Here is a 22,344-nt window from a genome sequence, read left to right as displayed (position 1 = left end):
TTCCTGATCTGGTGCAGACGTTCCTTGACCGTCATCACCCTTTCACCAACCTCCTCTTTCCAATGTCTATGGTTATTATCACTTTGGACACGGTGTGTTTGAGTTGTCGCTGTTGGCATGCTGGCCGTAGAACCCAGGGGAATTTTGTAGCCGTGATGCCTGGCGGACCATCAAGCAGACATCAAATGTCGCCGTCAAGTAGTGAGTCAATGCTGCGGTGCTGCGATACCTCAGGCCGGCGATTTACGTCAAAACGGCCGACACCGGACAATGCTAACGTCTCCATCGTCTCAGCACAAATTGAGCATGGGACTAGCAGTGGAAGTGACGAAGCCTGTGTGTGAGTCCGAGGTCGTTGCAACTGTGAGCTGCATCTTGTTACGATCCAATCAGAGAATCCGATGTAAGCTAGACTAGATGACCAATCAGGTAGGACCCGAAGGGAGGACCCAAAGGGAGGACCCGAGACGAAGGATCGGGTTCACGGGTCCACTATATCGGGTCCAGGAAGGCCGGTATAAAAGAAGGCCTCCCCAGGCCTCTTGTTACCGGATCTTCAGCAAGCAATAGCTATCACAACCTACCAGTACCTTTCGGCTACTACTCCGTTACTCTATTGTTCTATCCCAGCGATAATACTCCTGTGCTTGTAACGGTTCGTCACATCATGCCAATCTTTTTGAATTGAGCGGAAGCCTTCCACCAACTCGAGAGCTGTCACACGGACATTGCCCACAGTCCAAGGGTTAGGGTTGCAAGGCTCAGCAGAACCTCAACACGTGGAATGAGCCTCGAGATGCCCGGTGACCCCAGGGCTACGATACTCACCCCGGCCGGACTATCGGCCACGGGTACTACTTACCCGAGCCCGTTCCGACACTACCGGGCTAGCGAGCCAACTAGGGAAGTGCTGAAACACTGTTGAAACATCATGAGACAATCCCCAGAAGTAACACAGCCAAACCAAGCAAGAAGAACGGCGCCCAGACGAATGGAAGCGCCATAAGGAAGATGGAGAATAGATGAAGGCATTAAGATCCACATGTATGCAGACTGCTAGATAGAGGCCTTGAAGCCTCAGGCAACAAGGCTTGATACGTACCTCAAGTACGTACCGATCCCTTTGGCATAAGAAGGCCTGGAAGCCCAACCTTCTTCTGGAGGTTGAGAAGATCAACAAGGCCTTCGAGACCAAAGTAGTTTATCAGCGGAATTGAACTACTGTTCCAAGCCCAGAACACTGCCCTTGTCACAAGAGCAGTCCACTAAGACTGTGCAATAAAGGCTTCCCTGTCCGCTTATTGCATGCTTGACAAACTCAGGCCAACCATTCCATCAACAAGACCATGATTCTCGTTCCACGGAAGCTCCGATGCCCTCTGTAGTCCCACAAAGGGAGGCCTGTAACCAACACAGAACTCGATGGTCCGGATACTTCCTGCGGCAAGTCAGCTACCCTTTCTCAGAAAATATGCGAGTCCAACACGGGCAAGAATTGCAAAACCCAGTCAGAGTGGCACACTTACATGTTGTTTGCACAACGGTGAGCAGCATCTGTCGAAGGCCTCAAAACTATTGGCTTCCGGGTTCTCAAAAGGTTATCGAGTGGATACCCTCGGCCAAATAGCATGGTTGTTGTTGTTGTTGTTATTTTTAACGTCTACTTCCGCCTCCCGTAGGGCATGAGACGTGCCACATCGGTGAGTCTAGCGTACAAAAAGTAGGAGCAGTCCCTTAATTGTCCACCAGAACCATTAACCCGAGGGCAAACCGAGGCCTATTGCCAGTGTAAGTCATGTGTTGCCCATTGCGTAAACGCGGCCCAACACTTCCAGTCTAATCGCCCGATGAGCGAGCCGCCAGTCCATGGCGAGACCTGTATAACAAAGGAAAAGACATAAGAAAGGGCAAAATCACTCCTCCCCGTTCTCTCTCTCCCTCTCCTCCTCCTCCCACAAAGCCTCCCCGCGTCTCCTTACTCGGTGAACTAGCTCGTCCAAGTCCACCGTACACCTCTCAATATCGTGGCCGTGGCCAACTTCCACCTCATCAGCCAGTGGCCCTCTTGGAGGGCGTTTTGTGGCGGCTAGAGCGGCGGACTGCGTCGGGGGAGGACGTGTGCTCGCTCAACTGAACCATTATTGTGTCCTCATCAACTGAGAGCTGGCCCTGGTCAGAGCTGTCGGAGTTCTCGGGACTAGAAGGTGCGGAACTAAGACTGGGCAGCTCGTTGGAAGACGTGGTGGTACTTTCCTGGCTGCCGGGAGAGGCGTCGCGGTCATATTTCCTAGTGAAAAGCATGTCGCCTTCACGTCGAATCTGCTTCTGTTGTAGAGGGGTCGGGCGGATGACGGTATCTCTTTGGCGTCTTGGACGCATAGGACACTCGGCGTGGGTGGACTCAAAAGGGCCACGGCAGTTGGCGCATTGAATGTGACGGTCACATTCCCCGTGGGCGGTATGTCCGCATTGTGGGCATTTTGCAGCGCGAGCGCACCCTCTGCGGCCATGCCACTTGAAGCATTCCGTGCATTGGTCCAGCGGGCGGCGTTTCCGGACGAGACGGCTAATATTGCTAACGTCAAAAAGACGGAAAGGAGAGACAGGCTTTTCAAAGGAGATAAGCCAGGTTGCATAGGCCTCGCCAGGGTGGTAGTACTGGGAGGGACGGAGGGCGACAGGCTCTTGGCCGGTTTGGACGAGGACCTCGTCCTTAATGGCGGTGGTAGTGTTGACAGGAACCATACCGATCCGCATTGTCATGGGCACATTCTGGACGGCGTAGGTGACCCATTTCTTGGGCACTTCGACTTGGACGCAGCCGAAACGGGCGCCAATCTCATCTTTGTGGGCTAGGAGGGTCTGGCGGGCAGCGTCGTCCTTGGGCACGAGGGCAAAACCCGTCGGGACCTTGTGACAACCCGGGATGTCGGTGGGGGCGAGGCGGATGAGTGTCTGAACCTCTTTGCGGATAGCGAAGGTATCTGCATTGGCGAAGGGAGAGTCTTTATCCAGTCGAAGGAAGACACGGCCGTCACTCTGGGGTGTAGGAGGCGGGGCAGCCTTGCGGATTGGGCTGGAGCGGGGAGTGGAGCGGGAGGCCGAGGCGGAGTTTGCGCCCTTGGCGGCTATTTGTGCGAAAGTGGCGGGCCCTTTTGGGGCGGTGGAGGTGTCTGGGGTAGACAGGGTTGGAGATGCAGAGCTTTTCTGCAGGGCGGCGGTCATGGTTCGTGCGAGGTGTTTGGCCTCGCGGGCGTGGGCAGGTGAGATGACCGAGAAGCGGGCGAGCTCAGCGTCGAGGAGAGTGGCAAAGGAGCGGTAGACTTCCGCTTTTGCGAGAGCTTCGGAGATGAGGGTCTCGGCGATGGACGAGATGGGTCCAGTGGTGATGTCCGTGGTGGTGGTGTGGGCATGACGGACTTCCTCGTCCGCAGTCCGGGCTCTTTTGGCCGACTGCGCCGTCGTGGGGGGCGGGGCCGGGACGCAAAAGATGTCCGGCAAAGGAGCAACCGGTATTATGACCGGCGGCGGTGGTTTGGGGGCCCCGGAGGGCGAAGGCGCAGACATTTTGTCGTTATGGTTGTTGAGATATCGACCGTAGAAACGGCGATTTTGGTGGTGTTAGGTATCTTGCGGGCAACCAAGCGTTAGTACTAACACTTGGCGCCAAGATTTTTTGTTGCAGGAGGAAGATGGGCCAAATAGCATGGACTCCAGTGGAATGCCATTTTTGTCCTGTGCCCGGCCTCTCAGGATACAAAGTGGACGATGTTCCAGCTTCCGTCTTCCATAAGTCGGAGTTTTTGACTGTGTGACTTTTCACAATCTCTGAACCGTTTCAACCCGTTTGCAGGGCGTCGCGGCACTCCCGTTTTGCTGACCGAGTGGCACCATGTGATAGCCAGCTCCTTGCCAACCTCCCAACTTTCCGATGATGATGGACAACTTTACGAAGCCGGAGAATAGACATGGGGAGAGCGTAGACAGATCTCATGCTTGCGAGCATGGCTGTGAAAGACATAACAATAAAAGACTCCGAGGATACGAAGACAAAAAATGGTGCGTTGCTAGTGCAGCCAACTGCCCATGTCGGAACCGCTGTCAGAATTGGCTTTCAGGGGATGTTGCGGAACACTTTCCCAGTGTGCTGTAAAGCCCCGAGCGGGGTTAACCGCATTGCAAGGGTAGTCAGCGTTCTTCCATGCAGTATGCACCGCGGCCCCGTGCTGGGTTCCGGCTACCGCAACCAATCTGGTCACTGTCAGCAAGCGATGAACAACTGGCCATCAAAAGCATGCATTTCGCGAAGTTCATGATGGGCAGACAATTGGGTTCAAACGGTTTTGCTTCTCACTGGTCAGATGGCGCCGGGTCTCAGCATAGTGCTGCGACCCTGCTGGCATCTTATGTACGCTGAGTGGATTTTGGCGTAGGTGGCCGCCCTTTAGTGAGTCGAGATAACTCCAAAAGGGCACAGAACCCTTGCACATAGCGAGAAGAATAATAACAAATGGCTCAGGGATAAATGGACTGTCCCTAAGGCAAGAAGGGGGATGGTACAGTCGCTCTTCTGTCAACTATAGGGGGGACAAAGTTGGCATCTGTTCTGTCACCTTGATGGAGCTTCAATGTTTGGGCGTTTGGCGGCTTGGCTCAGTGGTCAGTATGTATGACAATTCCCTTACACTGTGCGGCTCTCGCACCTGATGTGCCACTCAGTTGCACTGCTTCATCTTCTTACTCAGACACTTTCCGAAGAGGACACCGCGTATCCGACCATGAGTTCTCTAACGGGGGAAGGAAACTCACCTACTCCTGGCCCTGCATCCTCGACCCCTCAGACGGAGGGTCTTCTGCCTGGAGCTCACTGGGGTCATCAAGTTCGTTCTGCTTCATAACTTATCTTGTGACTTTCGGTCAATTCAATGAGCTGGTTGCTAGCACACGTACTCTCCCTGTGGTAGCAACTTCCCGATAACGACACAGATTCAACCCTAGGGAGCGATGTCGAAAGCTCGACTGCCTCGATTAGTTCGAATATTCTCAAATATCGCACCATTGAGAGTCGGACCTACCACAGCGATAGCGTGACAGATGGAGAATACTGGGCACCTAACGACAACAAGGCTAATGAAATGTTGGACATCTTGTAAGTTGACTATATATTCTTCCATTTGTATAAAACGTCCGCTTACTCCTCCTCTCAACAGTCACCGTTTGGCGACCCTTCTCTTCGATGGCGAGCATTTCATGCCCTGTTGGTGGCCAGTGTTTGGTTTAAGCGGCGTTTCTAGCCCAGACGAGTACCTCAAGAAGCGCTTCTTCACTGAGCCAGGGCACTTGGCTGTTTTTCGAGAGTCTGGAGGGAGTGGAGTGGCTGGTTCTTTCTGTGGACAAAAAGGGAAGTGCGATGTCTAGGAAAGGAAGGAAGGCAGGTAGAGGAGGGTAGGGCTTTCCACTTGAGACTCGGGTTGAGAAGTTTCAAATTTCGGAGCCAACCCAGCTGCAAGACCCAGGCCAGTACCTAGGCAAGATATTTGATCCTGGTCTGGCCCGCCGTTCTTCCTTGTCAACCAAGCCGCCAATCAACCGTTTCTCAATCATCGCTCCTGTGGTTTTTGGGAGCTTGTGAAGTGGAAAGAGCGCCCCGAGTCCAACTTGAATCTCCATGTCTAGTGGACCTGGATTGGCAACATGTGCCTTTGTTTTCTTCCAGCCACCAATCATGCATTTTCCTCATCATTGCTTCCTATCATCTCATATGGACGGATTGGCAGTACCAACGTCCGCCCTAGAGACTATCGAAGCGGTTGACTGCTCCATGAGGGGTAGCATACGCCCGCTGTCACATTGACATGGCAGCATTCCGTGCAGAAGTTCTGGGTTTTTTTGTGGAATACGAGCAACGGTCCGAGCCGGGTATTGTTCGTCACCCTGGTGGTTTCTGGTGGTTTGGGCCAGTGAGAGTTCCGGAATTTTGTGTTTCTCCGCTGTCAAAGGAGGTCGTAGTGTAGGATCCACGCTAACAAACAAACCAGGGTTGAACTGCCAGGAGCCGAGTGATCTGGCACTGGTAGAGGTAGCCTTCCATAAAAGCGAATGGCTCTGGCATCCGAGTTGCATATTGACCGTTCCATCTTCTTCACCCATTCTCAATTTCCAGATTGCAGACATCGCGAATTCGATCATGAGTTCCCCGGCGCAAAAGGCTCAGTCGCCGACACCTGATCCTGCATCTCCGGTCACGGCAAAATCCCCTACATCTGGTCCCGCGTCTCCAGGTACTGCAGTGCCTGGCCTTCTGTCTGGAGCCCATTGGGCTGATGTGGTACGTATCTTGACCGGTCCAGGAGTCGATAGTCAAGTTGTTTCAACGTTTTTCTAACGCAATTATCCTACGTCTTACAGGGACTTCCAGAGGAGGATCCAGAGAATGACTGGGACTCAACTCTGGGGAGCGATGTCGAGAGTTCTACTGCATCGATCAGTTCAAGCATCCTGAAGTATCGGATGATTAATGGCCGTACCTATCACAGTGACCGTGTGACAGACGGAGAGTATTGGTGAGTCTTGCTGAGAACATGTTGATGAAAACCAAGCTGCCGCCACATTGAAATTTCATGGAGTTAATGCGCCTCTTGTCATCCAGGATTCCCAACGATGAGAAGGCAAATGAGACACTGGATATCTTGTGAGTTCACCATAAGTCCCGCCATTATTAAACACCGCACATTGTATAGATGTACTCATGCTTCTGCTTCATCATCAGCCATCACATGATCACTCTTCTCTTGGACGGCGAGCTTTACTCGGCTCCTATTACGGAAGACCCAAAGAACATCCTCGATATCGGCACAGGCACCGGTAAGTTCCCTTGATGTAGGCCATGTTCGTTCCGGCAGTAATGCAGAGCGAAGCTCCCCCATCCCCGACCTAAAGCTTTCATTTTCTGCCACCCCAAAAAGGCTTCTGTTACTGCGCAGGCACCAATGCCAGAACAGATGCGCTCACAGTTGAGATGATCTTCCAGCAATAATTTCTAGTGAGTGTATGATGCTAATTCGAGTATAGGATTGTGGGCCATTGACATGGCCGACAAGTTTCCCAACTGCAGTGTAACTGGTACAGACATTTCGCCTATTCAACCCAGCTGGGTGCCCCCTAACCTCCGCTTCGAAATCGATGACGCTTCTAAGGAATGGACCTATAAGGACAACCATTTCGATTTCGTCCATATTCGCTGGCTTTCTGGTTCTGTTAAAGATTGGACTGCGGTGTATAAGGAGGCTTATCGGTGCCTGAAACCAGGTGGCTGGATTGAACACGTTGACTCTTCTGGCGACATCTTTTCCGAAGACAATTCCGTTACCGAGGACAGTGCCATGAACCAGTGGGGTAAAATTTGGCAAGAAGCTGGAAGGCGTGGTGGAAACCCGGTCGACCTTATTCCGGCTAATTTGCAGGAAAACGGGATGAAGGAGGCTGGTTTCGTAAATATTACGAAGAAGGAGTTGCCCGTAAGTTATGCCAATCCCTATTACAAGACTCTTCCAACCTGGGTCCGGAAACATGAAAGCTGACCAATTATTCTTCCAGATCCCGGTCTCATCTTGGCCCAGTGACAAGAAGATGAAGGAAGTTGGTCTTTATTTTCACGCAACCTGGACGACAGACCTTGAGGGCTTGAGCCAGTTCATGTTCAGTAATGTAATGGGCTGGACGAAGGAGGAGATTTCCACCTACATGGCTCATTTGAAGTCCGAACTGAAGGATCCGAGCAATCATGGGTATATGGCCTTCCGCTCGGTATACTCACAGAAGCCGTTGGATGGTTAAGATTGAGGTGCGGTTGGATTCATGTCTGAGCAAGCTTCATCCATTTTCACTTTTTTTTTTGTTGTTGTTGTTGTTATTTTTAACGTCTACTTCCGCCTCCCGTAGGGCATGAGACGTGCCGCACTGGTGAGTCTAGCATACAAAATTAAGAGCAGTGCCCTAATTGTCCACCAAAACCATTCATCCGAGGGCAAACCGAGGCCTACTGCCAATGTGAATCATGTGTTGCCCATAGCGTAAACGCGGCCCAACACCTATAATCGAATCGCCCAGTGGGCGAGCCGCCAGTATATGACGGAATCTGTAGCACAAAGAAAAAGATGAAAGAAATGACGAAATCACTCCTCTCCACTCTCACTCCCGCTCTCCTCCCGCAAGGCCTCCTTCCGTCTCCTTGCACGGTGGACCAGCCTGTCCAAGTCCACCGTAACCCTCTCAATATCGTGGCCATGGCCAACCTGCATCCATTTTCACTGTCATAGGCTAATATACGTGGTCTTGTTGAAACCTTTTTTTCTTTTCATCACTGAGACCCTCCTCCGTTCCTAACTCGCAATGAAACTCGGGGTGTTGCTGTTACACCAACTGGATCCGCAGGTGCCACACATGGGATGGAAGCGACTCCAGTCGGGTACTACGTAGCTAAAGCCTCCTTACCGGGATAGAAATAAACGCTGATGAATCAGTAGTAACGTCTTTCGGGAGCAGTTGACATAAATTGGACAACTCTGCCACCTGAATCATATATTGGACTTTCCATCCTTTTCGCCCATGCCTGGCTCCCGTAAGCGAAAAGCCTTCGCAAACGGTATTCAACCATGAGTTCTCCGACGGACAGTGCTAGGTCGCCGCCGGAATCCGAGGCAGCTTCTTCGCCAACGAGAGCAGAGACATCACCCACGCCTGGTTCTGCTTCCCCTGCTACTGTGAGAGGGTCATCGATGGCACCCAAATCACCCACCCCTGGCCCTGGTCCTTCTTCCTCAACCGCTGCTGTGAGGCAATCATTGGCTGCACCAAGATCACCCACACCTGCGCCCCTGGGCCAGAATGCGCCTGACGCGACTGGCCTCCTCCCTGGCACCCACTGAGCTGGTCAGGTAAGTCTTTCCTTCATAGCATCTGTTTGAGATTGGATTCCTTCGGGTAGGCAGGCATGCGGGGTGCCAAAAGGCATGTCAGGTATCTATTTAGGTAGGGAGGTGCAGCAAAGTCTCTTGGAACATCAAGTTGACCAACGATTCAGATACCAAGGCGGGCACGACGCACGAAAGGGCTCAAGGTGTTGATCATTTGCTGTGCCAATCAAATGTCCACCATCTGCGTCGTGCCTGCCAGTCAAGTGTCGCGCCAGAGTTGCTAATGCACAAGATTTTATCTGCTCTTACAGAATCTACCAGAAGGGGAGGACACGGACAATGACTGGGATTCGACATTGGGAAACGATGACGCGAGCTCGACTGCTTCAATTAGCTCGAGTATCCTCGAGTATCGCACCATCAACGGCCGAACTTACTACAGTGATTCTGTGACCGATACATTGTACTGGTGAGTGATACCTTAGAAATTTGAAGAAGACATTGAAAACCAACGACCGATGTAATCCAGGGGCCCCAATGATCAGAAGCAGAACGAGTTGCTGGATATCTTGTGAGTGAGACAAGGCTTGAAAGTGCTAGTGATCGACCCTTGGCTTACTTTTTCTCTTTTCTAGTCATCATACGATGACCATTGCCTTGGATGGCAATCTCTTCAAGGCGCCCATTACGGAGGATCCCAAGAATGCTCTTGACCTTGGCACAGGCACAGGTAAGCCAGCTTGCTCCATTACCTTGGAAGAAATCAATTCAAAAAATGGGAAACGTCGGAACAGGTGCGGCGTGAAGGGTTGTGGGCAATCGATTTTGCCGATAAATATCCGGATTGTAGTGTGATTGGCACCGACATATCCCTGATTCAACCCACCTAAGTGCTTCCCAACTTACGGTTCGAAGTCAACGATTATAACAAGGAATGGACATACAAGGCTAATTTCTTCGACTTCGTCCATATTTGCTAGCTGGCCGGTACGGTTAAGAACTGGCATACTCTATACAAGGAGGCCTACCGCTTTTGCAAACCGGGCGGTTGAATTGAGCATATACATGCATCTGGTACTGTTTTATCAGACGACGGTACAGTAGAGAAGGATATGGCTATGGGCCAATGGGGTAAGATCTGGCAGGAAGCTGGAAGACGACTGGGGACTCCGCTCGATGTTTTCGACCAGAATATTCAGGAAGAGGGTTTGAAGGAGGCCGGCTTCGTGAATATTTCGAAAAAGACCTACCCGGTGAGTGTTCCGTTCCATTACAGATTCAGCAAAACAGGCATCTACTGTCACCCGCTTGAACATGCATTTAAAGATGTGGCATAAGACTGATCAAACAAAAAAAAAATACCCAGGTTCCTCTGTCGCCATGGCCTAAAGACAAGAAGTTAAGAGATGTCGGTCTCTACTTTTACGCTGTCTTGAATCAAGATCTCGAGGGCGCCACCCAGTTCATCTTCGGCAATGTTTTGAGTTGGACTAAGGAGGAGATTTCCTCCTACTGTTCTCACTGTTACGATCCAATCAGAGAATCCTATGTAGGCTATACTAGATGGCCAATTAGGTAGGACCCAAAGGGAGGACCCGAAGGGAGGACCCAAAGTCCCGGGTCCTAAGCCCGGGTCCTGGGGACCTGAGACAAAGGATCGGGTCCACGGGTCCAGTATATCGGGTCCAGGAAGGCCGGTATAAAAGAAGGCCTCCCCAGGCCTCTTGTTACCGGATCTTCAGCAAGCAATAGCTTTCTGCTACTACTCCGTTACTCTATTGTTCTATCCCAGCGATAATACTCCTGTGCTTGTAACGATTCGTCACGCTCACCTCAAGGCAGAGATCAAGAACCTGAAGATACATGGGTACTTCCCGTACCGCATGGTGTACGCGCAGAAGCCGTACGATGCTTGAGCTTTGAGCTCCGGCTGAGCAAGATGACCAACCGGAGCTGATTGTTCTTCAAGAATGGGCTGTTGGAATGGAACATGATTCATCATGCGCTTCGGATGAAATGAATGGCATCTTTCTATTCAGAAACTTGCGGGATAGATAGCTGGACGTGGATGAGATCTGTCGGGCACCGCCATGTCAACATGTGTGACAAGGGCAGTATTCTGGGCTTGGAACAGTAGTTCAATTCAGCTGATAAACTACTTTGGTCTCGAAGGCCTTGTTGGTCCTTTCAACCTCTAGAGGAAGGTTGGGCTTCAAGGCCTTCTTATGCCAAAGGGAAACGGTACCTATCTAGTATGTACGGGTCTTTGTCACCTAAGGCTCCAAGGCATCTAGCAATCTGCATACATGTAGGTCTTTCTCGTATGACACCAGGAGTGTGGTGTATGCCCGTTTAACAGTGTGGCATATGCTCGTTTGACAGTGTGGCATATGCCCATTTGATAGTGTGGCATATGCTCGTTTGACAGTGTGGCATATGCCCGTTTGACAGTGTGGCATATGTCCGTGTGACAACATGCGTGGTGGTTGAATCCTCGGGGGAGCCTCGCAGTTGTGTAGTAGGGCAGATCCCAGACCATGGGGATGCCTTCAGCCTTACCCGGCCCTGCCAAGATTCCATTGAACGTGAATAAGCTCAAGGATGTTTGAAAGTGTCTCTCTGGCCAAAACAGAGAGCAGGATATGAGAGCGGTTTCTGGAGGATTTTGCACAATGTTTGTTACGGCGAAATTTGGCAGTCGCGGACACGATTGTTTCTATCATTGGTCAACTTCAGTCCACACAGTCAATTTAGCCGGCGAGGTCACACATCGGCCCCATTATCCTCATTTTGGTTAGCCGCCGCCGTTATATCACACACTGTGCAGGACGCGTCCTTCCTTTTTCAAGTACTACACTATTGAAGTTGAGTGGTAAGGGGTAGGTTGGTGGTTTCGTCTATCACATTTGACAGCACGGGTACCTCATCCTATAAATCGGACGACTCTGGCATCTCCACAATGCTTCATGTTCTCGGCCATTCATCTCTTTACCTACCCAACCTCGACTTCAGGAAAAACATACCTCGTAAGGTATCCACGATTCCACCATGAGTTCTCCGGCGAAGAAGGCCCAGACGCCCGCACCGAAGTCACCCACGCCGGCACCAACGTCACCCACTCCTGGTCCTGCATCTCCTGGTGCTGGAGTGGCTGATCCTCTTTCTGGAGTTCACTGGGCTGAACAGGTACGGTCCTATCACATTTCCAGTCACTTGGTCAGAATCATATTTGGAAGTGATTGCTGACATAGATGCGCATTACTTTGCAACACAGGGGCCTCTGCAAGATGACGAAGATGACGGGGACTCAACCATCGGAAGTGATGCCGCGAGCTCAACTGCCTCGATTAGTTCGAGTATCCTCCATTACCGGACCTTGAATGGCCGAACATATCATAGCGATAGCGTAACCGATGGAGAGTATTGGTAAGATTTCTCTTTCTTCCCCCATCGTTATGGTGGATCCTGCTCCTCGAGCGACCCAAGCCCAACCTATGCGTCGATTCCGGCACCCTTGGCGGTTGCTTCATCACGGTCGAGAGTCTTTTTTCCAGACCTGCGCCGAGGACCTCGCCGCTGAGGAGATGGCCCGCTATGACAAGCCCTTCGCAGACCCAACGCCGCCATTAAGAGCAAACACGAGGAAGCAGCGCACATGTGAGAGGAAACAGCCAACGCTAACGAGCTCTTCGAACTTGCGTGCAGGGGCCCTAACGACGATAAGCAGAATGAAGGGCTGGATATCTTGTGAGTGAAATTTCCTTCGCACAATAAACGATTTCACAGCTGACCAAGTGTAATCCGCCTAGCCATCATGCAATGACTGTTTGTCTGGATGGCACACTTTATAATGCCCCTCTTCCAGAAAAGATTGAGAATGCCATTGATCTTGGCACAGGCACAGGTACGCCAACTCTCTGCACTGTCTTGGCGACTGTTTCCTCAAATACTAACTCCCGTCGACATTCAGGACTGTGGGCCATCGATTTTGCCGATAAATTCCCTAACTGTACCGTTATGGGTACCGATATCTCACCTATTCAACCCGGTTGGGTCCCTCCCAATATCCGTTTCGAAATTGACGATTACAACAAGGAATGGATCTACAAGTCCGGTTTTTTCGACTACGTCCACCTCCGTTGGCTAGCCTGTACCGTCAAGGATTGGCCTGCCTTTTATAGGGAGGCTTACCGCGTTTGTAAGCCGGGCGGTTACATTGAACATATGGATCTCAACGGAGTGACCGAATGCGACGATAGTTCCCTAGATGGCGCTGTTCGTGCTGTGCACCAATGGGGGCCCATGTGGCACGAGGCTGGAAGGAAGGTTGAGTATGAAGTTGATATGCTCAGCAACAACTTCATAGAGAATGGGATGAAGGAGGCTGGTTTTGTAAACACAGTAGTAAAGGATTATAAGGTAAGTCTTCCACTTCCCAACGTCTGTTTACGCCAGACACTCTAACAACAGGGCACGTGCAGGTCCCTCTTTCCCCCTGGTCCACGGACCCCAAGTTGAAGGAGCTTGGTCTCTTCCTCCGTGCCGCCATTTGTCAGGATCTTGAAGGATCTCTCCAGTTTATGTGGGGTAAGATGATGGGGTGGACTCCAGAGATGATCAGAAGCTATGCCCAGCATTTTACGAGTGAGTTGAGGAACATGGACCTTCATCCGTACTTCGTCTTCCGTGTGGTGTACGGCCAGAAGCCATTGGATGCTTAGTGCACGGCTGGGCAATAACACCGACTGGGGCTGGTCAATCTCTCACGTTTAAAGGCCAAATATATGATAACGAGTCTCTCTTTCTTTTTCTGTAAATAGTCCACAATGTATGGAGCTGACATTTCGGATGACGGTCGCAATGTTTGACAGAGTTGACCTCAGACCGGGCGTGTGCATTCAGCCCTACCCGGCCTCCACCCCGTTGCTCCGCGATACGGAAATGCTCGTAGCGTCTCGGACCATCCTTGTACATAACTGCGTTCACGTACATGCACACCTATGAATTGACGCGGATGAGGTGGCCGGTCATGAACAAGTAACGGCAAATGTACCGTAATCTTAGGTACCTTAGTTGTCGACAAAGCAAGCGTGGGAATGATGTGACACCGGCAGGAGGATGCCTTTAGAGTACGTCTACAGAGAATCAATTGCTGAAGGGACCTTGCCGAAAGCATGCAGATTAACCCGAACCCGATACCGGGTCCGGGGACCCGGGGACACATAGCACCTAAGTACAACGTGGCACGGATAAGGCGAAAGTAACAGCGATGAGCACTGTTCATGAAGCGGGGTCAAGGAGACAGAATGCAAGGGGATCCATAGTTCAAAGACAGTTCCCAATGACGACATAGGAATTATGATAAGAACAAGTGATATTCGGTTCATTATTTACATGAGAGACTTGAGACTGGCCACAATGATAACTAAAATATGGGCATCCAAATCTGCAACATCAAACTGGCCTTTAATGTTGCGTCGATTGTCTACCCTTAAGCGTCCAGCGGCTTTTGTCCTCTCACCACGCGCCACTTGGAGTTAGAATGGATCTTGCATTCTCTGAACTCCTTGCGCATAATGGAGGCGTAGTTATGGATCTCCTGCGGGGTCCAGTTCTCGTAGTTGTGCAAGAGGTAGGTAAGGAAGCCATCGATGTCGTTTGTTACCGTTGCAGACAGGTAGAGGCCTACCTGCTTCATCTTCGGGTCATCAGACTAGGGCGAGAGGGGAACCTAGATCCTCGGGGGTTAGCTTAAGCTCATCTAGTCTCAGGCTAGGCGCTTGCGGACGGCGGAAAGTCTTACATAGATTACCTCAGTGGTAACGTTCCAGCTTCCTTCAATCCTTCCACCATGACGTCCGAAGAAACGATATCGAACTCAATCCCGATGTGCTTTCCAAGCTTCTTCCAAATCAGACCCCATTGGCCCATGGCGGAATCTTCAGGCATCGTTCCATCAAGGCAGTACCATGTACCATCGGCATCGAGATGTTCGATCCAGCCACCGGGCGCCGTACATTTATACGCCTCTTTATAGAGGGCAGGCCAATCTGCAATGGTGCCAGTGAGCCAGCGAATGTGAATGTAATCGAAGTAATTCAGTTGAAAGTTCAATTTCTTCCTTGCGTCTTCGATGTCGAAGCGGGCGTTGGAAGGTACCCGGCTAGGTTGAATCGGAGAAATATCGGTGCCAGTTACAGTGCAATTAGGTTGTTCGTCCGCAAATTCACTGTAATGAAGGAAAAAGAAGATGTTAGCAATCGAATATCGGCCCAGAAATTATGTCTGACAAGTTCGTCTTACATGGCCCAGACTCCTGTAAGTAAAAATGATCAGTAAAGTGCAGTAATGGGGAAAGAGCAAGGGCCGTCAAAGTTCATCAGGTTACCAGTGCCGGTACCGATGTCAAGAGCTGTCCTAATTTTATCCTTGTCGAGCAGGGCCGGGTACAGCTTCCCATCGAACAACCTAGTCATGGTCTCGTGGAAGATGTCCAACAATTCATTTGCCTTCTCATCATTAGGTCCTTGAGTGGCGCACATGGATCAGTAGTTGGCTCATGTCTGGAATATCAACGGGTACGGCACTCGTCTTGCTAAAAGCATTCGAATATAGACGTACCAATACTCCCCATCAGTCACAGGAAAAAAGGCCTGTAAGCTCCAAAGACTCATCGGCCACTGGGGACGCCGGGCCAGGTGTGGGCGACTTCTCCTTCATGGGAGGGGAACTCATTGTCAAGGATGGATATCGAAAACAATGAAATCGGTTCTGTGAACTGGATAAGCTGGCGGAGTCAATGCGTCTTTGGTGTTTTTGTGTGCCAGCGGTCCCTGTCACACGGACATTTGCCCACAGTTCTGGGTTAGATGTTCCGAGGCTTAACAGAACCTCAACACTTTGCATTAGCCTTGACTGCCGATGGCGCTGAGCATCATCCTGAGGTTCCCCTTTCATCACGGGACGAGAGGGCACCGTTAGGGGCATGGTGAGATATGCACTGTTATACAATGTGCATGAAAGACAGGTCAGCCCGTGCATGCGTACGTGCAGCTCCAGTGACTGCTGGGCCACAATGACGACGGGACAAAGGCCGAGGCTAGAGGAAAGAAGGAGAATGGGTGAAAAGCAATCAAGAAGATCAACATGAAGACCGCTAGATAGATACCTCGAGGCATTAGGAAACAAGGCTCGGTACGCACCTCAGTACGTACCACGCCTCTTTGGCATAAGAAGGCTTTGAAACCCAGCCTTTGGTTGAAGGTTGAAAGGATCAACAAGGCCTTCGAGACCAAAGTAGTTTATTAGCTGAATTGAACTACTATTCCAAGCCCAGAACACTGCCCTTTTCACACCGTGTGACATATGATCTTAGCACAGCATCTGCAGCACCTTTTGCCTGCGCGGCAAAGGTTAAAGTGAAGGTGCAAATATTTGTGCTGGGTGTTGGGAAAATACAATGCGGACTCATAAGAAAAGAAACCAACAAGTGTGTTTTATAAAGAGATCGGGAAAAAAAGAAGAAAAAAAGACATACAACACCAGGGATTCGCTGGTCGTCACCGACCCAACTACTAGTCTGGCCCTCACTGGCTTATCTATGGGAGAGCGGACGGGATCCCGAGTTTTCCAATGGGTATGGTCGTATGTGGCTATCATGTGCTGTTGGAGGCCTTAAGTAGGTATTTCCTCAGCCGCTGCAGATGTGTGACGAACGGCAGTCTGACCTGCCTAAGTGGGATAGCTGAAGGTAGATAACTATTAGTAGACATTCGGTGAAGCCAAAATGTTCATAACAAATATGGTAGTGTTATACCGGTCTCGGTGATAATGATCAATCGACTACTGTCGAACTATCTGACAATCTGAGTTCTCCCATATTTCTGAGTGTCTGCTCACTCATAATGTTGGCTCACTTGAAGGTCCTGGCTCACCTTATGAGCCCTCATAGTCCGTGAGCCCTCCTGGTTCTTCGCCCTACTGGCTACTCTAATCACACTGTCCCGCCTCTGCGTGGCTGTCGTATGCTGGTAGCTTGGTTGACCCGTGTAACTCGCTTGAGTTCGTAACAAGATGCCGGGTGAAGTAAGGACAGTGGATAATGATCAACCCGGACGATACTACCAAATTTGAAAGGATGCTTGCGACCTAATATGCGCTCCACAAATGCGACCAGTCTGCACGGCATCGGAATATTATGGTAAGTCCGAGGTGGCTACTCGAAGAAGAAATCATATTCGATATCATTCGCGCTGGCCCCGGCGACCTGGTTATAACACGACCACGACAATATCACGCAGTTCTCAATCAAACCCCGTCTCTTGATATAGCAACCAATTACACTCTGCTTGGTGAACTGGCAATTTCACCTGGATGGTGCTAAATTCAAAGGGGCGGAAGGAAGAGACAGGCCTATCAAAGGAGATAAGCCAGGTTGCATAGGCCCCGCCGGGATGATACTACTGGGAGGGACGGAGGGCAACAGGCTCTTGGCCGGTTTGGAGGAGGACCTCATTGTCACACGGACATTGCCCACACTCCTGGGTTTGAAGTTCAATAGAGCCTCAATGCTTGACATCAACCCAACCTCACCATACAATGCCAACCTTGCCTTGGCCAGACTATCCGGCCAACAGGCACGGCTTACACGAACCCCCGCAACGCCACCAGGCTAAACGAGCCAACCCCAGAAATGCTGACGGCGCTAAACACAAAGCCACCCCATCATCACAGGAGCAATCACGCCAACCAAGCAGAAGCAGGACGCCCGGGCAAAGGCCGGCGCCAGAAGGAAGAAGGAGAATGGATGAAGGCATTCAGAAAGATCAACATGTATACAGGTCGCTAGATAAATGCCTGGGTACGTACCGTCTCCCTTTGGCATAAGAAGGCCTTGAATCCCAGCCTTCCCCTGGAGGTTGAGAGGATCCACAAGGCCTTCGAGACCAAAGTAGTTTATTAGCTGAATTGAACTACTGTTCCAAGCCCAGAATACAGCCCTTGTCACACTCATCCTTAATGGCAGTGGTAGTGTCGACAGGGACCATACCAATCTGCATCGTCATGGGCACATTCTGGACGGCGTAGGTGACCCATTTCTTGGGCACTTCGACTTGGACGCAGCCAAAAGGGGCATCAATCTCATCTTTGTGATCCAGGATGGTCTGGCGGACAGTGTCGTTCTTGGGCACGAGGGCATAAACCCGAGGGGACCTTGTGGCAACCTGGAATATCAGTGGGGGCGAGACGGAGAAGAGACTGAACCTCTTTCCGAATAGCGAAGGCATCGTTGTTGGCGTACTGGGAGTCCTTATCTAGTTGAAGAAAGACGCGGCCGTCGATTTAGGGTGAGCGAAGGTAATGAAAACGTTTTGAGAAACGGGGGCATTTTTGCCTGAGTTATCCAAACGCCCGTCATAAATTATTCTTATAGATAATGTTCCGAGTTCTTTTCAACCCACGCTGCCATTCAGCCCCAGCAACTTACGAACTTTGTCTGCCTTGTCTCCTCGCTTCCTTTCTGTTTAAATGGACGCCGCGCGGCCTACCTCGCCGCCCTACAACGCTACAGACGGCCGCCCAGCTCTCCTTGCCGTTCCCGCGGCCGGTTCTACAGCCGCCCGTATATAACGGAGACACTCACAACGATCCAGCGCCCAAGTCAAAGGACAGAGCTGCCAAGGATTTTAAGGAATGGCTTCTCCAGCTAGATCCCTCGGAGATCGTCGTTTATACCGACGGCTCTATGATAGCCAAGCAGATGGGCCCCCCAGCGCACGCGGAGGACCCGGACGCGGAAGAAGAAAGACCAGAGGGCGAGTGCGTAGGCTTTGGCTACGTAATCTTCCAAGGACAGACAGAACTTGGCCGCGGATGCGGTCAATTAGAACATGCGGAAGTCTTTGATGCGGAGGCCGAAGGGGCGCGGCATGGTCTCAAGGCCGCTGTGACGCTCTTTCCGGAGGCACAGGCCCGGCCACGCATTACGATATGCCTTGATAACACGTCCGTAATTAGAGGACTCCGAGGAACCCCAGCTGCGTCGTCACAAGCAGCTTTCCTTGATTTCCGTGCCACCCGCAAAGGCTATGGCCCCAGTCTGGTGGACGTCCGCTGGGTTCCTGGCCACAAGGGCATCACGGGCAACGAGATTGCTGACGAGCTCGCTAAGGCGGGCGCCGAAGGAGGAGAGGTAGTTAATCAAGGCTTGGGGATTTCAAGGACTACCACGAGCGCTTCGAGCACGAGGACGCCCTGCTAACATGCTTCTGTGGAAGCTGGAAGAATCCATTCCATCCCTTCTTCTGCAGGAAGGCACATGTGTTACGATCCAATCGTTGAGCCTTATGTAAGCTAGATAGATTGACCAATCAGATAGGACCCGGGGTCCCGAGTCTACGGGACCACGGGACGGACCCGATGTCCCGGGCTTTCGGGACCACGGGACGGGGTTGAAGACCAGTATATAAGAAGGCCTCCTGGCCTTCGTTATACCTGGTTCTTCAGCAAGCAATAGCTATCACAACCTACCAGTACCTTTTGGCTACTACTCCGTTACTCTATTGTTCTATCCCAGCGATAATACTCCTGTGCTTGTAACGGCTCATCACACTACCCCACTCAAAGCGACCAAGAACAGGAGCAGATCCAATATCTTGTCCCCAAGAAAACAGCACCTTCTCAGAACCTTCAACGCTTCGCTGAACCCGGATACACTTGGTAGCTCTCTGCCTCAAGCCAGGCGGGACGTGGGCCCTACAGAAGCACCCTCCTCTTGCAACTTCTGCATGCTTATGCCCATGGTAGAAGATGCCGTACAAGCAGAAATTGAAGCCAACTTCTCCCTCCTTTTGAAAGAGGACCCAGCGTTCGATCCTCTCGTCGGTTGCACTTGAGTAGAAGTTGATCAGTGCCGGAAGAATTCACTCCGGCAGAACTTCCTCGCAGTCGATGGACTCATATGCTGTATTCGAAATGTCCATCACGGCCCGGTCAAGAGCGGTGCAGTTCCATCTTTGCTTTTCCCACTTGTCGTCGTTGTCAGAATGGTCATTATCGGAATCTTTATCACTCTCCTCCTCTTGCTTAACCCGCTTCCTCGGGACATCCTCGTCGTCATCCCCGTCGAGATCAGCCGTGGACCTGCTGCGCTTCGGGTCATTTGCATCCACCACCTCAGCAACCTTCTCCATCATCTTTCCCTTTGCATCCTCCAGCGCAGACTTCACTGTGCGACTGAGCTGCACAACCTCAGCATGGATCAAGACCTTCTCCTCCTCAACAAGCTGCAGGACCGCAGTCTCGGTATCGCGTATCCTGGCCAGCAGCTTAGTCTCGGTGTCGCTGAGCGCCTTCTCAACGGTAGATAATACAGGGCCGGCGTTTGCGCATTGGCGCAGGTTGAGTTGCTCTGTTGGCTTTGCGATTGGCTCTTCTTGAGCTCTGCTACATCGGACTTGGCGGCTTTGAGTCCTGGGGCAAGGGATTGAAGAAGTAGCTTCATTTCCGAGAGCTCGGAGTTGGAAGCCATTTTGGGTGGCATGGTCTACCGGTCATTTGGGCCCAGTAACGATGGGTCGAGGGTTGGGGGCGCCGGTCGTGATGATGCCGTGGAGTAGCTCAGCTGGAGGTGATGTTGCAACGCAGCTTGGCGGTTGACGCAGGCCAAAATCCTCCCCTTTTACTTCCTGCTGAGATAGGGAAAGGCGACAAACGGAGGAAGGGTTGGTTAAGGAAGAAAATGGAAGACGAAAAACGGAAATAAGGGCAGACTCCTAAATACCGGGAAGGGGTGCCGGTGAGTGGGCAAGGCCAGGGCACGGACTTCCAACACTTCTACTTCGAATTCTGGCAGCGAAGACGAATAAAAAAAAGAACACTCCAATACAACCGGACGTAGAAGAAGGAAGAAATGGAAATTCTAGAGCAGGTAGTTTTAGGAAAGGAAGTGAATTGAAGGAGGAAGGGGAGTACTGTGAGAGGCCCAAAGTTCTCCACAGCAGGCGCCAAGGTCGCATGATCTCAGCACAGCATCTGCAGCACCTTTTGCCTGGGCGGCAAAGGTTAAAATAAAAGCGCAAATATTTGTGGTGGGTATTATGAAAATACAATGCGGACTCAGAAGAAAAGAAACCAACAAGTGTGTTTTATGAAAGAAATCGGGAAAAAAGCAAGAAAAAAAGACATACAACACCAGGGATTCGCTGGTCGTCACCGACCCAACTACTAGTCTGGCCCTCACTGGCTTATCTATGGGAGAGCGGACGGGATCCCGAGTTTTCCAGTGGGTATGGTCGTATGTGATTACCATGAGCTGTCGGAGGCCTTAAGTAGGTATTTCCATGGCCGCTGCAGATGCCGGGTGAAGGAAGGACTCGGTAGGTACCTGTGACAAGGGCAGAGTATGGGCTTGGAACAGTGGCTCAATTCAGCTGATAATTAACTTTGGTCTCGAAGGCCTTGTTGATCCTTTCAACCCTCAAGACAAGGGCTGAGTTCCCAGGCCGTGTGATGGCAGCCTTACAGTTGTGCCTCTGGACTGCTATCACAACTACATAAAACCGCTTGAGCGACCGAATTGCCAGCTTCGGAAATACAATACGGACTCAAAAGGAAAGAAACCAACAAGTGTGTTTTATGAAAGAGATCGGGAAAAAAGAAGAAAAAAAAGACATACAACACCAGGGATTCGCTGGTCGTCACCGACCCAACTACTAGTCTGGCCCTCACTGGCTTATCTATGGGAGAGCGGACGGGATCCCGAGTTTTCCAGTGGGTATGGTCGTATGTGATTACCATGAGCTGTCGGAGGCTTTAAGTAGGTATTTCCACGGCTGCTGCAGATGCCGGGTGAAGTAAGAACACTTTTGCGGTCCCCCCTGATTTGTCGTTCTCAAGTCCATGGCCTTTTATTTCTTTTCAAATGACATTGTGGACCTTTGGCATTTATTTGTAGAAAACGGGACGGAAAAGGCTAAACAGTGTCGAAACCATGTTAGTTCTGCGTCACGTACATGATCGGGTTTTTTTTGTTGTTGTTGTTGTTGTTGTTGTTGTTGTTATTTTTTACGTCTACTTCCGCCTCCCGTAGGGCATGAGACGTGCCGCATCAGTGAATCTCGCGTACAAAGATAAGAGTAGTGCACTAAATGTCCACCAAAAGACCATTAACCCGAGAGCAACCCGAGGCCTATTGCCAGTATAAATCATGTGTTGCCCGTAGCGTAAACGCGGCTCAACACCTCCAATCGAATCGCCCAGTGGGCAAGCCGTCAATAGGGTTAGGGTTAGGGTTAGGGTTAGGGTTAGGGTTAGGGTTAGGGTTAGGGTTAGGGTTAGGGTTAGGGTTAGGGTTAGGGTTAGGGTTAGGGTTAGGGTTAGGGTTAGGGTTAGGGTTAGGGTTAGGGTTAGGGTTAGGGTTAGGGTTAGG

General features: G+C 51.1%; 8 protein-coding genes across 8 annotated transcripts, besides 1 other annotated feature; 4 read left to right on the top strand and 4 right to left on the bottom strand.

Moving 5' to 3' along the window:
* Positions 1-2,049: 2,049 nt before the first annotated feature.
* Positions 2,050-3,690, bottom strand: SMAC4_13723 (uncharacterized protein; the record flags this gene model as incomplete). Its single annotated transcript, XM_066091569.1, has 1 exon — positions 2,050-3,690. The coding sequence occupies exon 1, from the start codon at positions 3,565-3,567 to the stop codon at positions 2,050-2,052; it is 1,518 nt and encodes a 505-aa protein (XP_065947011.1). The 5' UTR covers positions 3,568-3,690.
* A 1,088-nt stretch (positions 3,691-4,778) lies between these two features.
* Positions 4,779-5,153, top strand: SMAC4_13722 (uncharacterized protein; the record flags this gene model as incomplete). The annotated part of the gene is made up of 2 exons (XM_066091568.1): positions 4,779-4,880; positions 4,965-5,153. 2 exons carry the CDS (start codon positions 4,779-4,781, stop codon positions 5,151-5,153), a joined length of 291 nt encoding a protein of 96 aa, XP_065947010.1.
* Positions 5,154-6,141: 988 nt separating this feature from the next.
* Positions 6,142-7,889, top strand: SMAC4_13721 (uncharacterized protein). The gene is made up of 6 exons (XM_066091567.1): positions 6,142-6,328; positions 6,409-6,563; positions 6,650-6,691; positions 6,770-6,864; positions 7,072-7,517; positions 7,597-7,889. Exons 1-6 carry the CDS (start codon positions 6,188-6,190, stop codon positions 7,834-7,836), a joined length of 1,119 nt encoding a protein of 372 aa, XP_065947009.1. The 5' UTR covers positions 6,142-6,187; the 3' UTR covers positions 7,837-7,889.
* Positions 7,890-11,889: 4,000 nt separating this feature from the next.
* On the top strand, positions 11,890-13,745 carry SMAC4_12968 (uncharacterized protein). The gene is made up of 6 exons (XM_066091193.1): positions 11,890-12,101; positions 12,190-12,341; positions 12,621-12,662; positions 12,725-12,819; positions 12,886-13,334; positions 13,397-13,745. The coding sequence occupies exons 1-6, from the start codon at positions 11,964-11,966 to the stop codon at positions 13,634-13,636; spliced, it is 1,116 nt and encodes a 371-aa protein (XP_065947008.1). The 5' UTR covers positions 11,890-11,963; the 3' UTR covers positions 13,637-13,745.
* Positions 13,746-14,595: 850 nt separating this feature from the next.
* Positions 14,596-15,540, bottom strand: SMAC4_09871 (uncharacterized protein). Its single transcript, XM_066091024.1, has 4 exons — positions 15,304-15,540; positions 15,219-15,231; positions 14,719-15,144; positions 14,596-14,646 (listed from the first exon to the last, which is right to left on the bottom strand). The coding sequence occupies exons 1-3, from the start codon at positions 15,455-15,457 to the stop codon at positions 14,724-14,726; spliced, it is 588 nt and encodes a 195-aa protein (XP_065947007.1). The 5' UTR covers positions 15,458-15,540; the 3' UTR covers positions 14,596-14,646; positions 14,719-14,723.
* A 2,347-nt stretch (positions 15,541-17,887) lies between these two features.
* On the bottom strand, positions 17,888-18,202 carry SMAC4_13720 (uncharacterized protein; the record flags this gene model as incomplete). Its single annotated transcript, XM_066091566.1, has 1 exon — positions 17,888-18,202. One exon carries the CDS (start codon positions 18,200-18,202, stop codon positions 17,888-17,890), a length of 315 nt encoding a protein of 104 aa, XP_065947006.1.
* A 149-nt stretch (positions 18,203-18,351) lies between these two features.
* SMAC4_13719 (uncharacterized protein) lies at positions 18,352-19,176 on the top strand (the record flags this gene model as incomplete). The annotated part of the gene is made up of 1 exon (XM_066091565.1): positions 18,352-19,176. One exon carries the CDS (start codon positions 18,352-18,354, stop codon positions 19,174-19,176), a length of 825 nt encoding a protein of 274 aa, XP_065947005.1.
* A 471-nt stretch (positions 19,177-19,647) lies between these two features.
* Positions 19,648-19,716: a sequence feature (Short protein (SMAC4_13718, WPJ64012.1) was converted to a misc_feature.).
* A 459-nt stretch (positions 19,717-20,175) lies between these two features.
* Positions 20,176-20,445, bottom strand: SMAC4_13717 (uncharacterized protein; the record flags this gene model as incomplete). The annotated part of the gene is made up of 1 exon (XM_066091564.1): positions 20,176-20,445. One exon carries the CDS (start codon positions 20,443-20,445, stop codon positions 20,176-20,178), a length of 270 nt encoding a protein of 89 aa, XP_065947004.1.
* Positions 20,446-22,344: the final 1,899 nt, after the last annotated feature.

The sequence above is a fragment of the Sordaria macrospora genome, chromosome 5 (assembly GCF_033870435.1).
Source record: "Sordaria macrospora chromosome 5, complete sequence".
NCBI lineage: Eukaryota > Fungi > Ascomycota > Sordariomycetes > Sordariales > Sordariaceae > Sordaria > Sordaria macrospora.
Note: the sequence above shows the minus strand (reverse complement) of the source record. Positions and strands in the feature narration are given on the sequence as shown.

Bases quoted from the DNA above. Each gene is read 5' to 3' on its own strand.
- SMAC4_12968 (XM_066091193.1), top strand. From the start codon at position 11,964: ATGAGTTCTCCGGCGAAGAAGGCCCAGACGCCCGCACCGAAGTCACCC. The intron at 12,342-12,620 runs GTAAGATTTCTC...ACTTGCGTGCAG, and splicing joins GTAACCGATGGAGAGTATTG to GGGCCCTAACGACGATAAGC. The intron at 13,335-13,396 runs GTAAGTCTTCCA...GGGCACGTGCAG, and splicing joins CAGTAGTAAAGGATTATAAG to GTCCCTCTTTCCCCCTGGTC.
- SMAC4_09871 (XM_066091024.1), bottom strand. From the start codon at position 15,457: ATGTGCGCCACTCAAGGACCTAATGATGAGAAGGCAAATGAATTGTTG.
- SMAC4_13721 (XM_066091567.1), top strand. From the start codon at position 6,188: ATGAGTTCCCCGGCGCAAAAGGCTCAGTCGCCGACACCTGATCCTGCA. The intron at 6,329-6,408 runs GTACGTATCTTG...TACGTCTTACAG, and splicing joins GAGCCCATTGGGCTGATGTG to GGACTTCCAGAGGAGGATCC. The intron at 7,518-7,596 runs GTAAGTTATGCC...TTATTCTTCCAG, and splicing joins TTACGAAGAAGGAGTTGCCC to ATCCCGGTCTCATCTTGGCC.